The 21831-nt window shown below is 39.4% G+C and overlaps 1 protein-coding gene across 2 annotated transcripts in view; it reads right to left on the reverse strand.

Annotated features, from left to right (window-relative positions):
- The window catches only part of RANBP17 (RAN binding protein 17), a 235346-nt gene that overhangs the window by 57914 nt on the left and 155601 nt on the right, over positions 1–21831 (reverse strand). For both annotated transcript variants that reach the window (XM_025181074.2, XM_075900151.1), the window contains 3 exons: positions 19549–19652; positions 13252–13340; positions 4393–4500 (listed from right to left, as the gene is read on the reverse strand). In XM_025181074.2, coding sequence (XP_025036859.1) covers positions 4393–4500; positions 13252–13340; positions 19549–19652 — 301 coding nt within the window. The remainder of the gene's footprint in view (positions 1–4392; positions 4501–13251; positions 13341–19548; positions 19653–21831) is intronic.

Genomic DNA, 21831 nt, shown 5'->3' on the forward strand with positions numbered 1-21831 from the left:
TCAAATGTAAGCCAGATGCGACAGTGCTGTCCATGATGTGCATTTACACACGCTTATGCAGGTGTTCAGACCCGAGAGATCACACTCCCAACCAGTGTCACCTCTGCTTGTGCTGGTACACTATCTCCACAGGCCAGAAACTGCCACTGTCAACTCAGTATGGATACAAGCGCTGGGAGGGCAAGCAAAATTTCCACCAGTGTATTGACCTGGGAGAACCCCTGGGGGAAAGGCTGCTTTAAGATAAAATTTTCAAAACCCCAAGACTAAACCTCATTTTCAGAAGTGGCTTAGCACTTAGGAACCTAAGTCTAACTGTAAGTCAACAAGAGCCTATAAATCACTTATTAAAATGAGAGTAGGGTCTTGTGATCTACTTCACTTTGGAACGAGAACAGCTCACAGGGCACTGGGAACTTTCAGTGCATGGTAGCAGGATCCATGTAGACAGCTAGTGGACATCAGCTGTGTGCTATATTTAAATCTCAATTTGCTGTGCACTAACTATTCATCTACACAACCCTTAGGATCCCAAGTCACATACACCAATTATACTGTTAATCTCTATTAGGAACTGCAGCCTTTGGCTTTTGTTTAATCTTATTAGTGTTCTTAGAAGTTATTTCTTAACTATTGCATTTCTGAAATAAGCTAGAGCACTGTTAAATTGTCTATAGTGTTTAATCACTGTCAGGTATCAGTGATTAAACTTTTTAAAGTATTTTATTACACTATTACCATAAGGAAAAGAGGAACTAAAAATGGGTAATGTCACACTGAGCCAATCCACACATGCAAAAGAACTGAGAACTGAGGTCTGTGTTGACACACAGGGCGTAAACTCAAGTGATACTAACTTTTTGCTGGGAGCAGAGTTGAGCTTTGTAGAACCAGTGGCCTATTTACTAAGTTAAACGGTTTTGTTTTAAAGTGTTTTCTTTTAAAGATGAACTTGCAAGGGAGAAAGAGAAGGTAAGGAAAGCACAGATTTCTCTGATGAATGCCTCTCATCTACACAGGCGACCGGGGCTCCAGCAGCAGAGTGCTTTTGCAGAAAAGCATCCTGCCAATCTAGATGTGCTTTTCCGAAAATGCTTTTAACGGAAAACTTTTCCGTTAAAAGCACTTTTGGAAAATCATGCCAGTGTAGACGTAGCCCTACACTGAAATTAAACAGCCACAGGCCCATATGCCTGAGACAGCTGGCTTGGGCCAGCCACAGATTTTTAACCGGAGTATAGATGTTTACTCTGAAACACATGCAATCCAAGGTATTTACTTCAGATGAGAAACTCATTCTGGGATCTCTTCTGTGAGTCAGCAAGTGTTGTGAAGATTTCAGAGAGAGAGAAAAATGACATAAAGGTTCGTCAGTGTGATGGGGCTTCAGGGGTTAAATCCAGCCCTGGGAGAGGGCTGGGGCTGTGGAGTAGGCAGCTGTGGCAGATATTAGCCAATCAGGGCCCAGCTGAGGGCAGTATAAATAAAGGCTCCTGAAAGGGAGGAAAGTTTCTGACTCACACTTGCTCCAGCTGGGGAGCAGGAGGGACCTGGCTGCCAGGGAAGCTAGAGCCTTCCTGAGACAAAGCAGGGCTGGGGAGCTCTGGCCAGGCAAACTCCCAGGCTGAGGCCTTGTTCTCGAGGCCTGAGGCTGCAGAGCAGAAGGCAGCAGGTCCACACCCCTTGTCAATGCTGAGGAGCCATGTCAGGGTGCAGTTTGCCCCTGAGGTAAGGGGCTAGATGATGCCTGGCAGTGGGTCACTGAGGCAAGGTGGGCATAGGGAGGTGAAGGGTCCCTGAGGGGCGGGCCTCCAGAGTGTGGGGCCCAGCAGCAGGGCAGTATGCCGAGGGAAGGGCACTGCAGTCTGGGAGGGATGTGGGTCCAACACAAAGGGGTGGAGGGAAAAAAAACCCATAACAGCAGGCAAGACACTGGCCGAAGGGGGGCGCTCCAGGGCTGAAATACGCTATTTCCCAAGCAACCAGCAGGAGGTGCCATGCTGGTGAATCGCACCTTGCTACAGTCAGAAAGACTGTTGTACTAGATACCTTCCTCCCCTGTCTAAATAGGGGAAGCATTCAGTACGCAAATGTATGTGGTCCCTGTTTTCTTCTTTAAAGGGGAACTGTAATACTAAGTTACAAATGTTTAACAGCAGAAAGCACCTTTGGTGCTACTTCGAAGTTGCAGGGGACACACGACAAAGTAGACAGAGAGCTCCATTAAAAAGTGAACATTTAACTATGGTTCCCATGTCTGAGCATCTGAGACACAGCTGAGTTATTTCAATCTATTTTGAATACTAAATAAATGCGGTGTTTGAGATACTCCTATACTGCAGGAATCTAAGGCCTGGGGCTGGATGCAGCCCCTCGGTTGCCTGGATCCAGCCCCTGAGGCTTAGGGCTCCCCTCTGCCCCCCAGCATTGGAAAGCCCATGCTGGAGCTCCAGCCCCCCACTGCGCAGCTGGGGTGCACAAAATCTACTAGCTTTAGCCCCTCTAGGCTCTGGTGTGGGAAGGAAATGTGAGGAGTGTCTTTCGTCTTCTCAGTGGGGGGCCATGTCAGTGAGGGTTTGTTTTTCTTGCTTCTCACTTGTGCACGTTCCCCACCTGATTTTTCTTGTCATGGCTCTGACCCAATAAAGGTCCCTTGCCTTTGCTATACTCCGTCTTTAATATTGACTTTTTAATGGTTACCATTGTAGCAAATCAAAACAAGGACATGGTCAGAGCTGTGGTCTTTCTAGTTATTGTTCCATAGCACAGTCCAAAAGACAGGGTAGGCCCACTGCTCAGAGAGGAGGGAGAAACAGTAACAGGAAACTTGGAAATGGCAGAGGTGCTTGATGGCTTCTTTGTTTCGGTCTTCACCAAGACGTCTGATGATGAAGGAATGACTAACATAGTGAATGCTAGTGGGAATAGGTCAGTACAGACCAGTCAGTTTAACTTCTGTGCCAGGAAAGATAATGGAGCAAGTAATTAAGGAATTCATCTGCAAATATCTGGAAGATAATAAGGTGATAGGTAACAGCCAGCATGGATTTGTAAAGAACAAATCATGCCAAACCAATCTGACAGCTTTCTGTCATAGGATAACGAGTCTTGTGGATAAGGGAGAAGCGGTGGATGTGGTATACCTACACTTTAGTAAGGACCGGATACAGTCTCGCATGATCACCTTATCAATACAATTTAGTTGGGGCTACTGTAAGGTGGGTGTATAATTGGCTGCATAACCAGTCTCAGAGAGTAGTTATTAACAGTTCACAATCCTGCTGGAAGGGCATAACAAGTTGGGTTCCGCAGGATTCTGTTTTGGGACCGGTTCTGTTCCATATCTTCATCAACGATTTAGATATTGACATAGAGAGTATGCTTATTAAGTTTGCAGATGATACTAAGCTGGGAGGGGTTTCAACTGCTTTAGAGGATAGGCTCATAATTCAGAATGATCTGGACAAACTGGAGAAATGGTCTGAGGTAAATAAGATGAAGTTTATTATGGACAAATGCAAAATACTCCACTTAGGAAGGAACAATCCATTTCACACATACAGAATGGCAAGCGACTGTCTAGAAAGGAGTACTGCAGAAAGGGATCTAGGGGTTATGTGAACCAAAAGCTAAATAGGAGTCAACAGTGTGATGCTGTTGCAAAAGCAGCAAACATGATTCTGAGATGTATTAAAAGGAGTGTTATGAGCAAGACACGAGAAGTCATTCTTCCGCTCTACTCTGTGCTGATTAGTTGGAGTATTGTGTCCAGGCCTGGGCACTACATTTGAAGAAAGAGGTGGAGAAACTGCAGAAGGTCCAGAGAAGAGCAACAAGAATGATTAAAGGTCTAGAGAACATGACTTATGAAGGAAGACTGAAAGAATTGGGCTTGTTTAATTTGGAAAGGAGGACACTGAGAGGAGGCATGATAGAGGTTTTCAGGTATCTAAAAGGGTGGCACAAGAAGGAGGGAGAAAAATTCTTCTCCTTGGCCTCTGATAATAGGACAAGAAACAATGGACTTTAACTGCAGCAAGGGAGGTTTAGGCTGGACATTAGGAAAAACTTCCTGTCAGGGTGGTTAAACACTGGAATAAGTTGCCTAGGGAGGCTGTGGAATCTCCATCTCTGGAGATATTTAGGAGTAGGTTGGATAGACATCTATCCGGGATGGTCTAGACGGTGCTGGAACCTGCTGTGAGGGCAAGGGACTGGACTCGATCCCCCGAGGTCCCTTCCAGTTCTAGCATTCTATGATTCTGTGACATTCGTGAGAAAGTTAAGAAAGTCACAGTACGACAGCAATGGAGGCATGATATAAACATGGAGACAAAGTCTTGCAAACTACAATGCCATTTATTGCGTATCCAGCTCTCACATGCTCGTTACCTGTTTTGGAGGAGCTCCGCCATAAGCTTCAAAATAGGAGTTGTGCATGCTGCTTCACGATACCACAGCTCAACAGCTCTTTGTAGAATGGGAAGATATGAAGGGTATCTTTCACAAAATGAGTTAAAGACTGTAAGTGCCAAAGATTAATACTGTTAAGAATACCTTTACCTCAGCCCCGCTATGCATGGCTAAGTTGGGGGGGGGGGAGGGGAGAGGGTACAGAACTATTCCAGTTTACTCTAGCTGAGGCGGTGGACTCTCATGTCCAGCTTTTGTCAGTACCTGAAAGAATAAATCACTTGGAAATTCAAATAATTGCAAAATAGGCAAACTATACACACCTGGCAAAATTTCAGGCAAAGGAGAGCGTTTTGTGTGTGTTTTGAAAATGAATCTCTGGTCTCTGTCTGATTCCCAGCAGCAAAGGTGTTCATACAATCCTCTCATCCACCATTACTGGTATTAACCGGCTTCCTGGCTGGCAGCTTCTACAGGAAGCCAACGACCAAATAGGCCACAGAATCTAACCTATTTTCTCACGCACAGAGATGCAGGGAACTACCTGTCCTATCTGATTGTTAGACTGCACCCAGGTCAGTAGGATGATGAAAGCTGGTAAGTTTCTATTATATTTGTGCTGGAAAGATTTGCTGTTGTCATTTCTGAAGCTGCCTTGGCGGTCTGTTATCTGTTGGGGCTTTGGAGAGCAGTTTTGTTTTTTAAATGGCAACCCTTACCTGCCTCAGCCTTCCCCCCCCAACGATATTTCACTTTAATTGGGAGAAAAATTAATCAAGCCTTGGAGGGCCCGTCTGGTGTGACTACTGTATCATAGGTGACACTGCTGATGAATGATATTGCTGTTGCTGAGAAGGAAAGCGTTTTGGGTAATTTTGTCTGTTTGTCCTAGTACTCTGGAGAGTTTTTGCTGCCATCTGCCTGAGGCTTTGGAGACGTAAGCAGTATATAGCAGAAGACCCTAATAGCCAAAACACTTTAAAGAGTTGCCTTTCACCCTTTCTAGGAGGTCTTTCCTTTTGATCAGACTCTGCATGGCTGCATCTACCATCAAGAGTTCTGTAAAAAAATAATTGGGATTCAGATCTGACAGCTACCTTGTGTGCATGAGAAAACATGGTCACAATCTCTCCAGGAGTATACGCAGTCATTGCCATATCTTTGGCTACGTTCATAAATCTGTCAACATCACCTTTTTTTATTGGAAATTGCTTCCCAGCCAGATTGCTCTCACCCAGACAGTGGCTAAGGGGTTCAAATCACGCCAGCTGACTGGGAGGGAGAGGCATGGAAAGTTGGGTGCTATTTGCATACAGAAGGAACCCAAATTCATGCTTCCTCACTGACGCTTCCAATGGCGTCATATGCTGGCGGAGCCAAGACGGGACCCTGCAGAACCCCATATAAGAGTGCTCTGGAATAAAAACAATAGCTTGAGGCTACTCACTGGGCTCTCTCCAATAGAAAATATCAAAGCAACTAGACAGCATCTCCACAGAGTCCCCTTGAAATGCATAAGAAAGTCAATAGTTTCTAGGGCCCCTGACAAGCCCATGCACACTTCATTTTCATGCACCAGTCAGAGAAGACCATCACCCAGTCTAACTGCAGCATTGTCTGTGGCGTACCCAGACATTTAAAGGATCTTCTAGGTACTTTGAGAGTTGTCCCAGTCTCATCTTTTCAATATAATGTGAACCATAAAGGGAATATCAGACAGCCTGGTTATCAACACCAACCCAGCTCCTCTTTCACTGAAGATAAGTCAGAGGGCGAGGGATAAGAACAGGGGTTCTCAAATGCATAACAGAGTGTGCAGACCACCAGCCCCTCCCATTCATGACCACAGCCGTGTAACAACAACAGTTTATGTGGAAAAGTAACATTAGGAAAATGGCCAACATGTTTCTATTTGTTTTTTAATGTCGTTTAGCAACCAAAAACATGGTGGCGAGACAGTGTTAAGTGCCCGTGCTATCTGTAGAGGCTTTTTGGAGTACTAGTGGTGGAGGCAGCTTTTAAACAGAGTTTCTGAAATGCTGCTGAACAGTCTGTTTTGGAGTTCAACTGCTGAACTCCACTGTGAACAAAACCCACTTTTGTTAGTGTATTTAAAGCTGCAGCTGAGCACCTGTGAAATCTCTGAATTATTCTCAAACTCTACCAGCCAGCATGCTGGAGACAGACTCAGTTGGGCATTCTGAGGTAGCAAAATTCCCATTATATAAACTGGGAAGTGATAGCTCAAAAGTTCAAGTGTCACATCTACATCCATTAGCAGAAACCAGGTTTTGCAAGAATTGGGGTCCTCAAAAATATTTCCATGATTTGTTATTTTTAAATATTCCAGAGAAAACATTTACCTGTTTTAAACACCTATCTGCAGCATTTATAGTCTCAACTATTGTGGAATCTTGCTAATTGATAACACAAAATTGACCAGTTGCTTTTCGTAGTGCAAGGTTAGCGAAACGTAAACAGCAAAGGATCTGGGGGGTGCAGGCTATGTTTTTTATCTTGGTTTGCATAGCACTGTGGGGTCTTGGTTCATGACTAGGACTCCTGCTATGGTCAGACACATAAATAATAACAATGCAGTATGAAACAGTATTAGTACGCTAGTGTGAACAAGTAACCATCATTGTAGAAACTATCAATGCAAGACACACTAATGGGCTCCCTATGAAAGGCTAAAGACTGGAAACACAAGCAAGGCAGGTTGCTTAAAAGAAAACCTTGTACTGCCTCTGCCCCTGTGCATACAGGACTACAATATCTAGAACTGTTTATCTGGGTCTTGTAAATCAGAACTAAACTCAAAAAAACTAACCGGAAAATATGACAACATAACGCGGGGGATACTATTGGTTACGTAATAATGTGAATATTTTTTCTTGACTAATCCTGTGTATAGTCTTATAAAATGTCTCATGCAATGGTATATGGATTTTTTTTAAGGATACAGGAGATGAATCTTTATATAGTTACAAGATGATTTACCCAGCATTACTCAAGTCCTCACCTCAAATAAGTTTTGTTTTTCTTCATTTGAATCATTGCTCTGGGGTGGGGCTGGGAATGAGGGGTTCAGGATGCAAGCTGCCCCGGGGAGAGAGGACAACCCCAGCCCTCTCTCACTGCAGCAGCATCTGTCCATGGCCATTGCAGTGGGCATAGCCGGGGAAGGGGAGCATGTCCCCTGGCTGGGGGACAGACACACAAATGGACCGACTCTCTGAAATATAAAGTAAATAGCTGTCCCTTTCTCTACTTCTGCCCCCTGCTGGCTCAATTAAGGATATGAATGATTTACCGGTTCTGGTTAACCAGTGGGGCTGGAGCAGCTCCCCACCTGCTGCGGGCCGGGGTCTCCCCACCTGCTAAGTGGCTCCGCTGCCCGCCCTCCTTTAATCAGTTAACCATTTAAACATTACATTTAACTGGCTAACCAATTTAATGGGATTTTACATCCCTAGGTCCAAATGGGGTTATAGTTGTCCTAATCCCCATCTCTGATTCCTTGCTGCTCCCCTGTGGTCATTCTTCAGTATAACTGTCTCTCCTCTCAGACCCTTCCCTGGCACAACCAAACCCTGACCTTGCTTTGAGTTATGATAAGAGGAAGCTGAATGACAAAATTGGTAGTCCTAGTTCTTACCATTTAGGAGTTCTTGAACAAACGGACTCACAGACAGACACACATACTCTCTCAGATACACAGAAGAGTAGAATACTGATTTAAAAACAAATATATTGGCTATTTAAAACATGATATTCTAGATCTACTTGTATGCTCACATAAAGAAGGGTACCATTCTTAAACAAAACATTAATATAATGAAGAAGGTGGATTGTGTGAATGACTAGTAGGAAACCCCAAACACAGATCACCAGGCTTTTTATATACTAATATTACTTTAGCCTTGCTGACTAAAACCCCAAGTCAGCCTAACAAGGTAGTTCAGGTTTGGCAAGATCTTTCCTTACTGCAACTTGCTTATTTCATATGCATTAAAACTCATTAAATAATTGATATCAATTGAAAGGAACAAGTGAAAAATTGACGAAGGGGGGTAACAAACCAGTTTTTAGAAACACTGATTGAGAGTAACAAAATAGCTGGGTACAACCCTGATCCTCTATTAGTTTCCATGGACAGACAGATCTGACTTCCAGATTAGGAACCTTAAACTTCAGTTTGTTGTCACTTAGGAGTAATACAGATAATACACTCACATTTTACTTCAAGACATTGTTTTGAAGCAAATAGCAAACCAAAATATTTTGTCAGAGGGATAACCTCCATTAATATAAAGACAATTCTGATTTTATGCTAAACGGGACATACTTTTATAGACGGTTTAACTGGCATGTTGAGGCCTACCCTACAAATTACACAAACCACATTTCTGAATTTAAAAAGGCACAGAAACTTTCAGAAGCAGTAATAGTGGAATCATCATTGACAACTTGACATATCAATATTTCAGGAAAAATAAATGACTTTCATATCCAGGATATTTATTTATTTATTTTTGCATCATCTACTTATTCATCTTTCATTAATGGAATACTCTAGGAAGACCCTCAACGTTACCATCAGAAACTGCTTAAAATATTTGGAAATATTTTAATAAAGCCTTTTGAGAGATTGAATAATACAACTTTTAAACAAATTTTACTATTATTATAAATATTTGCTCTTCATCCCTTGCCCAGAGGAAAACTATAAATCTTGTCTCAACTGAATGAACACCATTTATCATATTCATTTTCCTGTCAATACAATTATGAAAAGCCTTTGGCCTTTTTCCAAGGAGCCTGATTTGCTACAGAAACTCAATTAGTATAAGCAAGCCTGCTACAAAACAACCCTATTTGGCAATCTAACACAGCTTTCAGCATACTGACAATTTACCTCCAAACCATGACCCTTATATCATCATAATCTATGGTAAAATATAGGACACACAACACTTTCCAGATCAAAAACAAAATGACTTAAAATGAATTAATTTCTGCTCATTTTTGCCATCTACTGGACAAAAGTAAAATTCCAGATACATATTCAAATCACAAACAAGACAGAGCAAAACTATGACTTAAAATTGGAACTTAAACTAAAAGTTTGATCCTCAGAGGTTCACTACATGCGTAACTCTCTTAAAATCAAAGAGATTAGAATCCAAGTATACCAAGCCACCCCGAGATAAAATATTGTATTGACCTCTGAACTCTTATACCACTGATTTAAAATGAATGCTTTCAACCACCTTGATTTACCTTACTAACAACATCTTAATTATTAAAACAAAAACATATTTTGTCTATTTATACTGCTTACTAGCTGTATTTCCCATCTTAGGCCATGAAAATTACCTAAATCAGTTTCATATTTGTTAATAGTCAGTTTCACTTTAATATTTGCTAAGCAAGGGAGTATTTGTTTGAAAACAACTTTTTCTATTAGTCTTGGGCAGTTACAATTGTAGCACTCCAACATATATAAATTAAACACTTACTGGTTAAGTTATACACTATAATGTAAATTAAGGAAAAAATCCCTACCTAAATTTTTAAAAAATTCTTTCATGCTCCCCCCATACACGTCATTGTAACTTACCCCTCGTAAATAAGAGTAGACTTGATGGCAACTTACTGTGCTGTAATGCTGTAGTACTGAGATGTGTATGAGGACGGAGCTGGACCTCAGCAGAGCAAAATGCACTGAGCAGCATGAATTTGTCTGTCTGTTTACAGCCAAAGATGATAAGGGAATACTTTCTGTCTCCGTGTGTACATGTAGGTGAGGAAAAAGAATCAACTGAATGTATAAAATGTGGGGGCTCAAAAAAGCCTTGGACAAATTAATTCCACTTACTGGGAATAAATTAATCTTTTTATATTGCTAAGGTCAATTAAAGGGAAGCTGTCTGGCAGTCGAAATTAAAAAAAAAAAATCCAGGTTTTTTTTTAAGTAAAAAATAACCTTTCCCCCTTAATATTAACAACAGGTTTCCAGGAATTGAAAACAGTAGAAACAATGCTGGAATGAGGTGTGGAATAGACCCAATGGGTTAAAAAATATAATTAGATTTATGGAGGCCAGGTCCATCCATGGCTATTAGCCAAAACAGTCAGGGATGCAACATCATGGTCTGGATGTCCCTAAACATCAGACTGTCAGAAACAGGGTCTGGACCACTTGTAATTGCTCTGCTCTGTTCACTCCCTCTGAAGCATCTAGAACTGGGAACGATTAGAAGACAGGATACTGGGCTTGATGGACCATTGTTCTGACTCAGCATGGACGTTCTTATGGTATGTTCTGACCTTCCATGCATGGATTTATGTTTGCAAAGGGAGTGGAGAACAGCCACTCCTATACTGCAATTCCCTCCACCATTCCTGGGCCCACAGCAGGAACTTTTCAGTTCAGCACAGGCAGAGAACATGGGACTGACAAATGAGAATTGCATAGGACAGCATAAGGCTTCACTTTCTTTCTTGCACAGTCCGCCTCTTTGTAAAAAGGATAGGTCCCGGGGTGACCACAGGCTGGAGAGCCCCTGGCAGTATAGTTCCCCAGGATCAGCCAGACAGGGGAGTACAGATCATCATTAGGGCAATGAGATCTGTGCATATCCGAGCAATGGATGACTCCAGTCATTTTGCAAAGGGGTAAAAACCTTGTGGCCAATACCAACAGAATGACCTGAGGGTAACTCTGGCTGGAATTCCTCTTCTACCTTCCGTGGTTTCCTTGCAGGAGACCTCAATCTGGCTCTGTTTCCCTATATTATTTGCAACACAAACACATTTCCCTATATTATTTGCAACACAAACATTGTCAGAGTTCGATTCGGAGCAAAGAAGTTACAGTAAAAGTAGAGAGGTTAAGTTACCTTTGACACTGGTGTCACCTCTGTCACCTCAGTGTTCAGTTTTCCTACCCACTATTTGAGAAGGATGTTGATGAACTGGAGAGAGTTCAGAGAGGACTGACTAGAATGTTCAAAGCATTATAAAATATGCCCATGACAGATCCAAAGACTACGATCTATTTAGCTTTACAAAGAGATAGTAAAGGGGTGGCTTGAATATAGTCTGTAAGTATTTACACTGGGAACAAATATTTAACAATGGGTTCTTCAATTTAGCAGAGAAAGGCATAACATGACCCAATGTCTGGAAGATGAAGATACACAAATTCAGTCTGAAAACAAGGCATATATATATTTTTTAGAGTAATTAACTACTGGAACAATTTGTCAAAGGGAGAATAGGATTCTCCATCATTGACAATTTTTAAAAACCAAGACTGGATGTTTGTCAAAAAGATCTGTTCTAGGAATTATTTTGGGACAGTTCTAAGGCTCGCGTTAAACAGACGGTCAGACTACATGATCACAATGGCCCCTTCTTGGCCTAGAATCTATGAACACATGAAGACTGGTTTAGTGAACAGGAAACAAAATGAAACTCACTGAAAATTAAATTAATAATAATTTCTCTTTCCTGTCCATGCTGAGCAAAGCATAAAAAGAAATGTTAGGGTTTCAATTTCTTTCAGGTTTAATAATGTAACTGTGACAGTATCTTTTAAAATGTATACACTTACATCCTTATTTTAATAGTTTGTTGCCCCATATTTTACTTACGAAACAAAATGGAGTTTTCCATTGATTTGAATAGCGTTAGGATGAGGCTTCTTATTGTGTTAGCCTGGATTCCATAAACAAGTAGAGTCTGCACCTATGTGAGGCACACAAAGTTCTTAGAATGGCCTCATCCAGCTCCCATGGGAGTCTGTCCATTGATTTCAGTGGAAGGTGGATCAGATCATAACACAGGCTCAGCCTTTCTACCTATTGTCCCTTATACAACTATAGTCCTGACCACAATGTTAGTACAATACACTGTGACTGTGTTCTCCAAAGAGATTATCAGTGTACAGTAAACTTTCAGCATTTGTCTAAAATTATCCTATTTCAAAGACCCCGTTTTTATCAAGCACAGTATTGCGTTTGTATGTTATTTTACCCATACAATAAACAAATACACACCAATCATGCATAGTTGGTCTAACAAACAAACAAAAACTGTTATACTCATCTCACTATTTAGATTTGGATGGTGAGTTTGCTAATATGATTCTGTGACTAATACACTTATTAAAAATATCAAAGACCTCCTTGTTGTACTAACAAAATATCAGCGGTAATTATAGATGCTTTAGAAGAGCAGGAAAAATATGTATAAATATATTAAAACAAACACGGTATATCTTTGCATACTGAGAAAAACTGTAACTTAAGATTACCATTTCTTTTTACAATATAGTGCTTGTATTCTCAACAAGAAAAGCATATGTGTCCTGATATTAGTAAACTTGACCTAAGTGGATGCTTATTGGCTAAATGAAAGACTAGCTCATACTAGATATAGGAGGTTTCCCCAATTTAATACTTCAGAAGCAATTTTTTTTATCAGTCTTTGATGTCATTTTAACATAATGCAGGCACATTATTATTTTGAGTTTGAGCCAATGTATGTTTTTGGAAACATCACAGGGGATGGGGAGGGGAACCATTTAGGTATATTTTCTAGGGTATTAGTGTGCTACGACAAAAAAGTGACCTCTTTGTGGTTTCTCTCCAAATGCTGCCCTCCCAGTTAACTGCACGGTTGCCATTGTGCAGTAATTTTAGCTGATTACACATTAGTTCATTTAGCTTTGTTTCCTCTTCCCCACTGTGCCACACTATTAAACTAATGCAAGGGGCCTGGTATCCCTCTGTGCACAGAGCTGGTATTGTCATAGTGTAATAAGGATACATCCAGTCAAACAGCATGGTGTAGCTGGTCTTTGTGTTCAATGCAAAGGCAATCCCTCGAAGATCTCTTGCCAGCCCGATCAACATACGCTGTCAGTGGGAAAGAGACACAGTAATTGATTTTCACGTTAGCACAGAGCAGATGGAGTAATAATCAGCCAATAATGACCACATATCTGATTTTGATTCATTCATTTAAATGTCTCGCTCAAATCTCAAATCCTTCTTTACAGAAAACCATAGGTTCCTAATATATATATATATATATATATATATATATATATATATATATATATATATATATATATATATATATAAAAAAAGTCTGCCCAAGTTGTATGTTAGGAATGCTAACAAAACACTTAGGGAATATTTAGGTTACTCAACACATTGTATCTTTGACTAAGGCAAACTAAAATATTAGAGTGCTGAATATTAAAGTTTAAAAGAGCTTCTCGCATGAATATATTAATATAACAACACTAATAATAAAAAGTTAACTTGAGCTGCATTATTTTATGAGGTATATGATTAACTGATATTCAAAAATACTGTTAAGGTTATATTAAGACTCTTATTATACACCATTTTCATACGCTAGATCTGTCTGAAAAATTCTTTTTCAAGTTAGGTCTCAGTCAAAAGCTAATTTTTAAAAAATGCTTGGCAAAACCCGTTCACCCATTTTTAGTAAATTCGATTACAGGTAAAATATACCTATTTCCTCCATCCCTCTTCCCCTCATAAAAAAATGTTACAACTATTTTTGGGATACAGGCATAAATGAAAAGCATCCTAAAGTTCCCATGCGATAATCTCCATAAAGGATTGGTTTTCAAGCAAGTAGTATAAATTTTAAGAATTAATATTTATAAGTCAATGAAAAATTAGTTTTAAACATATACTAGATGAAATATCCACTCCAGTTAAATTCCATACTGATTAGAGGCGTACTGACCAACAGTCATATGTAGTATCAGCATTAGTTTGGAATTGTAAATGTAATTTGTATTTCTGTTCCATTATGATGTACCATATAAGTGCAGGAATTCACTAAACAATTATGGAAACACATAGAGAAACCAATTGGGGGGGAGGGGGGATTTTTTTTTTTTTTTTACATTTTTGTAAAAATACCCAGAGAAACTAAATATAAAACTTTCAATAAAATAGAATTTGTCAACAATGTTAAATATTTACAGGTTCAGAAATGCAAAAGATAAGGATTCTCATAAGAACTTTAATCCACCCATATAATGAATGGGATGCTGCAATTATTTGTTATGCTACTAAATGTTACCTTACACAAGGCCTGAATTCTACTTTCAGAAATGCGCGCACTAGTCCAATTGACTTCAATGGGAGTTGCAGAGGTTTTTCTGAGGGTAAATTGGGTCCTATGTGAAACACAGGTAAAGTAAGGTTACTATGAGAACCTTATCATTTGGATTTCCTGATTTTTGAGTGTTCAAATGACCTAAACATTTAAGAAGCTCAAAGCCCTCAATTCTTCTAAACCGGAGTTGAGGTTATCACCCAAGAAATGCTCAGCGTCATGCAGAACTGGATCTAAAATGACAATATTAATATGGCGTTCACCTACATTTTGGCATTCAATATATTTATTCTTTCATGCAGAAAATAAGTTTTGAGTAGACATGTAGCTTTTATAAAAGAACTTCACAACAATGCTGCACACCTGCTATTAAACAATCCTAAATTGCAACATCAAAATGGGCTACATCGACATCCAACAATGAAGGATGAAGGTGGAGGATTCAAAAATTTTTGCTTTTTTTGCCCTATATAGCCACAGAAACAAAAGGCTGACTATTTGGAACGAAGCTCAAAGGAAAATGAAGGGCCTCTGTAAGATATTTAGCACTTCCCTTGAACTTGTCTTTGTTTGAAGTCAGGCAAAGATAGGAATGATCGTATGGTCAGAGGCCTGTGAGACAGGGACTACACATACACAATTAACCAGCTAACCCTGAAGCACATATTTATTGAGTTAAAAAGCAACCGTTCTTTGAAAGACATACTTTCTGATAAAACATTTAGACAATGTCTGTGTGAAAGACATACAGATTCCTGATAAATGGGGGCACGCCACACTTTGAAAGCAATGGCACAGTACCCTTGTACCAGTGGGCCTTGAAATAGCAGGTCATTTAACAGGATATTTGAACTTCAGTACTAAAGAACTACTGAGTGATTTGAGAAAAAACACTGAATTTCTTTGGTTTTAGAATCTTTAGTTTCTGCTATTAATCATTATTATTAACAATAAACACCACCCATAGTTATCTATACTATTCTTAACATATACTAAAATATACCCTTTCTAAATATATGTCTTTCCACTACATTCAATACTGTGTTATGTACCAGAACTAGACTTTGTATAGTAGTAATACTGAATACATACACTGATGCCAAAAATGCTCATACAATGACACCATAACCACATCCAGGTTAAATCCTGACCCTAATGGGGGAGAGGATTTCACTTAACATCCTGTGCGCATGCAGTTGAGCTTTACACAGGTGTGGGAGAATAGAGATTAAACACCCAACATAGTCTGGTTTATTAGTCCCTTGCGAGTTTTCAAATGACACTAGAGAATGTAAAAATTGTTAAGAAAATTAGTAAACAACACTACACACTTAGCGTCTTCTGAGCCTTCATCTTGGAGGTTCCTACTTCCCACCATGATTTGGTAAACGTAACAGAAAAATATAACCAGCATATAAAGGGATCACTTCATTGAGAGCTGAAATGCAGTCATATCTGGGTGCAAGGTGACAGCTGTTTAGCAACACACAGCAATACTAGACAATAGCTTAGAATCAGAAGCAAAAATACTGTATCCAAGAGAAATGGCAGGGGAATTAGGTAGTCAGAACGCTGGCTTATAAACTGATTTTCATACTAATGAAATAACTAGCCTGTTTCATAGTATTGTTCCATCCACAAGCCAAAAAATAGTAAGTCTACTTTAGAGTAATTTAAATATTTTTTTTAAATGCTGACATTATGGTTTTAAACCCTAAAACATTATTGTCTGAATTTCTAAATGGAAAAGTATGAAAATTTCAATATTGGTAGAGGGGATAAATCTAAATCAGAATTGTGGTTCTGACTGCGTATGTCAAATGTCTCACTAATGCAATCTGAAACAGACAAGATACCAGTCACGCCATCCACCCCAAAAATGGGGTTTGCAATGGAAAGTCTGACAGACCTTTAACTACAGTGGCACTACTGGGTGTAGCTATAATATTACCCTCATAATTCTACTATATAATAACAACAAAGAAAAAAAGGTGAAGGGTCATTGTGCTTTGTCTTTAGAATTAAGATGGCTGTCTTCATCCTTACAGCATACTCTTAATTCTGGAGACACGTCTTAATAACCTCTAAATAGTTCCAACAAAAGAGCCGTGTCAGAGGAATGAGCAGGCCCCAAGGTGTTTCAACTGGAGTGTTTTCATCTGCCTTTATTGCTCTATCCCTCTCCAGAATTAAGGCAATAACCTGTGATAAATTATTCAGGAACTGCTACAGGGATCAAAGCAAAATCATTCTGTTAAAGTGCTGTTTGCAACATTTGGCACTTAGTGTGAAAACTTTTAATGTGTGCAAGCTGAAAATCAAGGATTTTAAATAATTTAACAGTATGGGGTTTTTACGAACCAGCTAAAGATAGCTTGTTGCTATTTAACTGCCCTTCTTCCTCAGATACAGTTTTCATTCATTCCTATCAAAACTGAGGATATCAGAACAAACATAAAAGCACCACTGAGGTTCAGTCTAGCCAGTCAATATATTATTTAACTGGACTGTCAGGGTAAATCCAGATATTTTTGAGGGGAAAACTGACAGTAGTTTTAATATTATTATTCCTCCTCCCTCGTCATTTCACAACAGAAAAAAGCCCATGATAAATACTAAGGTTCTCTTCAATTATATCAGATTTTACTGGAAAACAAACATAAATGTATGTTTTATATACAGGTGTGTTAACTGGAGATGTATTTCAATGAGGAAAAGCTCCCTTGTTGTGATCATCTTTCAGCTGTGTACTTTGGAAATATAAAAAAACAGCCAGTCAGAAAATCCTAGTAAAAGCCACAAATTAAATGAATTTGGCAGTCTTGGGCCATTTTCACGGTGATATTTTAACAGTGTCACCTCCCTGCGGATTGGAATATTAAACATTTTATTGAAGAAGAGAACTGAACTGTTTTTGTTTCCAGTTCTTCCACAATGAAGTACCTGAAAGCACTTTTGCATGTATTATTTATTCATCACGATAGAAAAATAGCTTTAACCTAATACATTATATTTAAAAGAATTTAGAGCAAAAGTTTTGTTTATGATAAAGCAACAGATTTAGTTCTTTATCAGTAGCTTAAAGCGCCAAGTTTCCTTTATACAAATTAGACAGATGGTGCTTACAGTAGAATTTACTAAAGGTCTGTCACAACAAATGCAGCCAAGCTGCATATTTAATCACTGCAGAACCTTGTCTACCTGCAGCTGCCAACTGCTAATCCAATTTCCCTGATAAATGTGGCAAGAGACACGATCAGCAATAAAGAGCATCTAACTCCATTTTCCTGCAGGGCGTCTTTTGATGAACATTTAGGACGGAAGCACGGAGTGCACTGTGTGGCCCTGGCTTGTGGCAGCTGCATGCATTCTGAAGACACAGTTCTCAGGTTACTCACTTAATTCTGCCACTATCATTATGTTGCTATTGATCTCAGTAGCTCTTGTCTACACAGCATTACTCTAGATGAAGCTGAATCAGGCAGTTATCATGCATCAAACTTGCTCAAAAGCCTGGAGATTTCCCTTTAATTACTTGTGATTTTATTTGCAAATACCGTTAAAGTGTAATCAAGCAGTCACTTTCCAGGGTCGTTAAGAACTTGCTAGTTTAGGGATATATCACTGGAACTCCATTAACATTTCTTCAGTAAAACAGTTTCTCACAAACTTGACAGGACTGCAGCAAAATTGTTTTAGATACAATGGCATCTTCAAATGAGAGAAATGCAATTTCTTACAAAGAGGGGGATTCTAAAAATGATCTCTTAGACCTAATTTTTAAAATAAAAGGCAAACCCTTTTCAACTATCTCTATTTAATATGTGAAAAGCAGCTTACAGATTAAATATCAGAAGCAACATTAAATACAGATTTTGGGATAAGTGGTCTTTTTCACAGTACCCACCAAATCAATGAGCTGAGTATTCGTATTTTCTAAGATGTTAGTTTAATCAAAGTGCTTATAAACTATACATGCTCTATAAATGCGAGCTGTGTACTAAGTAGGACAAAAATGATTTGTCAAACATTTCTAGATGTTTGACGATAGTTTACCTTTTCAGGAAAGGAAGACGAGAAAAAAGGGTGATGCGCCTTCAGGGTTTCCATCATATTTCAAAATAGCAAATCTGTTCGGGCTTTCTAAAGATTATGTAATGTACCTGAAATGGGCACTCTAGAGAGTGTTAACTGTTTGTTCATTGTAGGGGAGGGAATCTATTTAGCACAACACTACTCTAATGTATTAACATTCTTAACACTACCGCTCCTGTTTAGCATGTCCTTCCTCCCTTAAAATATACTGTTGTTTTGACACAAACCGCTTGCCACACTTAAGGATTTTACTAATAAAACATAATGTTGTGTTAGATATTATGACTGTTGCCACAGCTGAACTGACTTGTCAAATCAATCCTAATATGGCTCCCACAGGCACATAAAAACCTTATTTAGCTATCAGTTATCCTAATCACTTTGTTCAGTTTAAGGATGCAATACTTCAAGACCCGTTCCTATTTATACATATATGCCCAGCCATTTAATAAAGTCTTGATTTATATATTAAATTCTTGTTTGAAAAAAACACTTAAAGATGCAGTGTTTTATCAAGTGTATTAAATCTTTCCAAACCTCCCCAAATAAATATGTTAATACATATGAAGAAAACAAAGACACATGCACAGAAAGAAGTATTACATATGAACCAGGCTAAATACCACAAGAGGAAAATCTGTCCCTTTGATTATAAATATGGCTCAAAAGAGATCACTTTCTTGTCAAAGCTAAATGTCCATGGAAGAGGTTGACTTTTGTGGGATGTGATATACAGATATTTTAGTTCAATATTGCATAGAAAATTAAACACACATACAAGGCAAAGATGAGAAAGGGCAAATATTTACTTCACAGTTTATTTTACTGATAAATAACTTCTCTCCCCTATTGTTGAAATAAACCTACCTTTGCCTCCTCTTGTTTAAAACTATTGTTGAATATCTGAGTTATAGTTTCAAATGAAACTGTCAGGGGTAGCATAAAATTCTCAAACTCATCCTCATCTTCACCTACAGAAAAATAAAATACATTAAAAAACAGACAAAGAGCACCGTAGCACATTCATACTGTGTCCAATTCCACAGCCCATTTGAAAGTAAAACCTCCACTGATGTCAAAAGGAGTTTTGGGCCAGGACAGTAGATGTGAACTCTAAGATTTTAAATGTTTTTGCTGAGGCACACTGATAGAATGAACATAAAAAATACAGACAGAAACTTTAGGTCAGTGTCACTTCACATGTTCTGTTTCTTTCTCCTTTTTATAGTTTCACACACATACACATACATACACACATTGCTGAGGTTGCAAAGTCAGGATCTCAAAAGTTTGAAAAAGCCAGAAGTAAGATTGCCCATGCTACCTTTATTTGATCCCTTGTGGATATGCAATGATACAATCTTAAATTTTTTTCCACAGGACCATCATTCAATACACAGAATGGACAGTGCTCACAGAATGAATAGATATTCAATATTCTGTGCTCTCCTCATTCCTCAGACCTTATTTACCACACAGTTCAAATTCAGCTCTGAAGATAAGATTATTCATTTCCTCGTGGTCTTTTCTCTATTGTGCCTCATGATACTACCTGAGAGCTTCACAATCATCTCTGAGAAGTGAGAAGGTGGTATTATCCCTAGTTTACAAATGGGGAGGCGAGGCGCACAGACTAAAGTCAAAAGCATTTCTATTAATTTTGGATGCTCAGTTTAGCCTAGGATCACAGCATGTTCAAGTCACATCTGCCACTGACTTTGTTGTAGTTCTGGGTGCTTAGTGCTTATGCAAATCAGACTTCAGGGCCTCGAGCTGGGCTCCCAGAAATGAGAAATACACAATTAGCGATTACATGTGAAGTTTGGTTGAAGTAACTTGCTGTCATCACATAGGAGCTCTATCGGAGAGGTAGCAATAAAAACCAGTTTTCCGGGGCAGCATTCAACTGTATTAAACATGCTTTCATTTCTTGTCAGCCCCTGCCTCATTCTCTATACACCTCTCAACTTCTGCAACAAATAAGGCAGGGGTCATCCTTTACCTCTAAGCATTTATTCCTCCTCAGAACAGGTCCACGCTGTGCAGTGAATGAGGCAAGGTTCATGCACATAAAAATTGAATGGGATTGTGGAATTAAAGGCTATATCATTATGCAAATATATATATTTCAGATGGGAGAAAGGAATTAAACTTGCACAGACAACCTAAATTCCGGCAGCAGAGTGTGCTTGACTTTAATAGTGTTCCTTAACAGAGTATTTTTGTGTGTGTGTGTTTCTTAAACAAATACCATAATGCAGCATCATATTAACACACCCATGAATCAGTAACAGGGTTGGATTATTTATATCCACCACACAGACTTCTGTCATTTGAACAGAGTAACTTGATGCAGTAGTAGGTTGTCATCTTTTTTGTGGACCACCATTAAAAGGAAGATACACAAACTTTGCCACTGGGATTCTCAGATGTTTACTGACAGCAGAGCAGTGTACAATTCAGAAACCTTGGGAACCATTCCAGGCTCGAGGGGTGCTCCTAATCTTGATCCCTTTCTCCTCCAAACTGACTCTGTCCCAGTCCTGACTCTTCCCCACCACTGGTTCATTAGGTTAGACATACAAGAGGGACTTAGGTACCAATCTCCCCTTTTAGGTGCCTGAATCCAACAATTAGGTGCCACTGACATTCACAAAAACATTGCTCAGATGTCACTTCACCATGTTGGCACCTAAAGTCCCAAAGCAGCTACATTTCCACCGGTAAATCCCCCGGGTGCCTGAATAGGCACACAGCTATCTCAGTCCAGACACTACCTTGAACTTGGCATCTAGCTGATGTGTAAGCCTTAGCTCGAATCACACACAACATATTTCACCACCTGTGAGGCCTGATCCACAGGCATGCTCTGCAGGTGATTAGGAGTGCACCCACTGGATCAGGCCCCACACAAAACACAGCTGGCAGAGCTGATGGTGTGGTTAAGGTGCTTCTTATAAATACTTCAAATATTCGTTTGACCAAAGAGTGAAAATGACTCTACAGCCCGGCTGTTAGCGCACTCACCTGGGAGACCCACGTTCTAGTCCCCGGTCCAGTGGATATGCAAGGATTTCTACACAGGGAAAAGCCCTCTAGTCTAGCAGTTAGAACACTCACCTGGGAGGTGAGAGACCTGGGTTAAAGTCA

Source organism: Pelodiscus sinensis, chromosome 17 (assembly GCF_049634645.1).
Source record: "Pelodiscus sinensis isolate JC-2024 chromosome 17, ASM4963464v1, whole genome shotgun sequence".
Classification (NCBI taxonomy): domain Eukaryota; kingdom Metazoa; phylum Chordata; order Testudines; family Trionychidae; genus Pelodiscus; species Pelodiscus sinensis.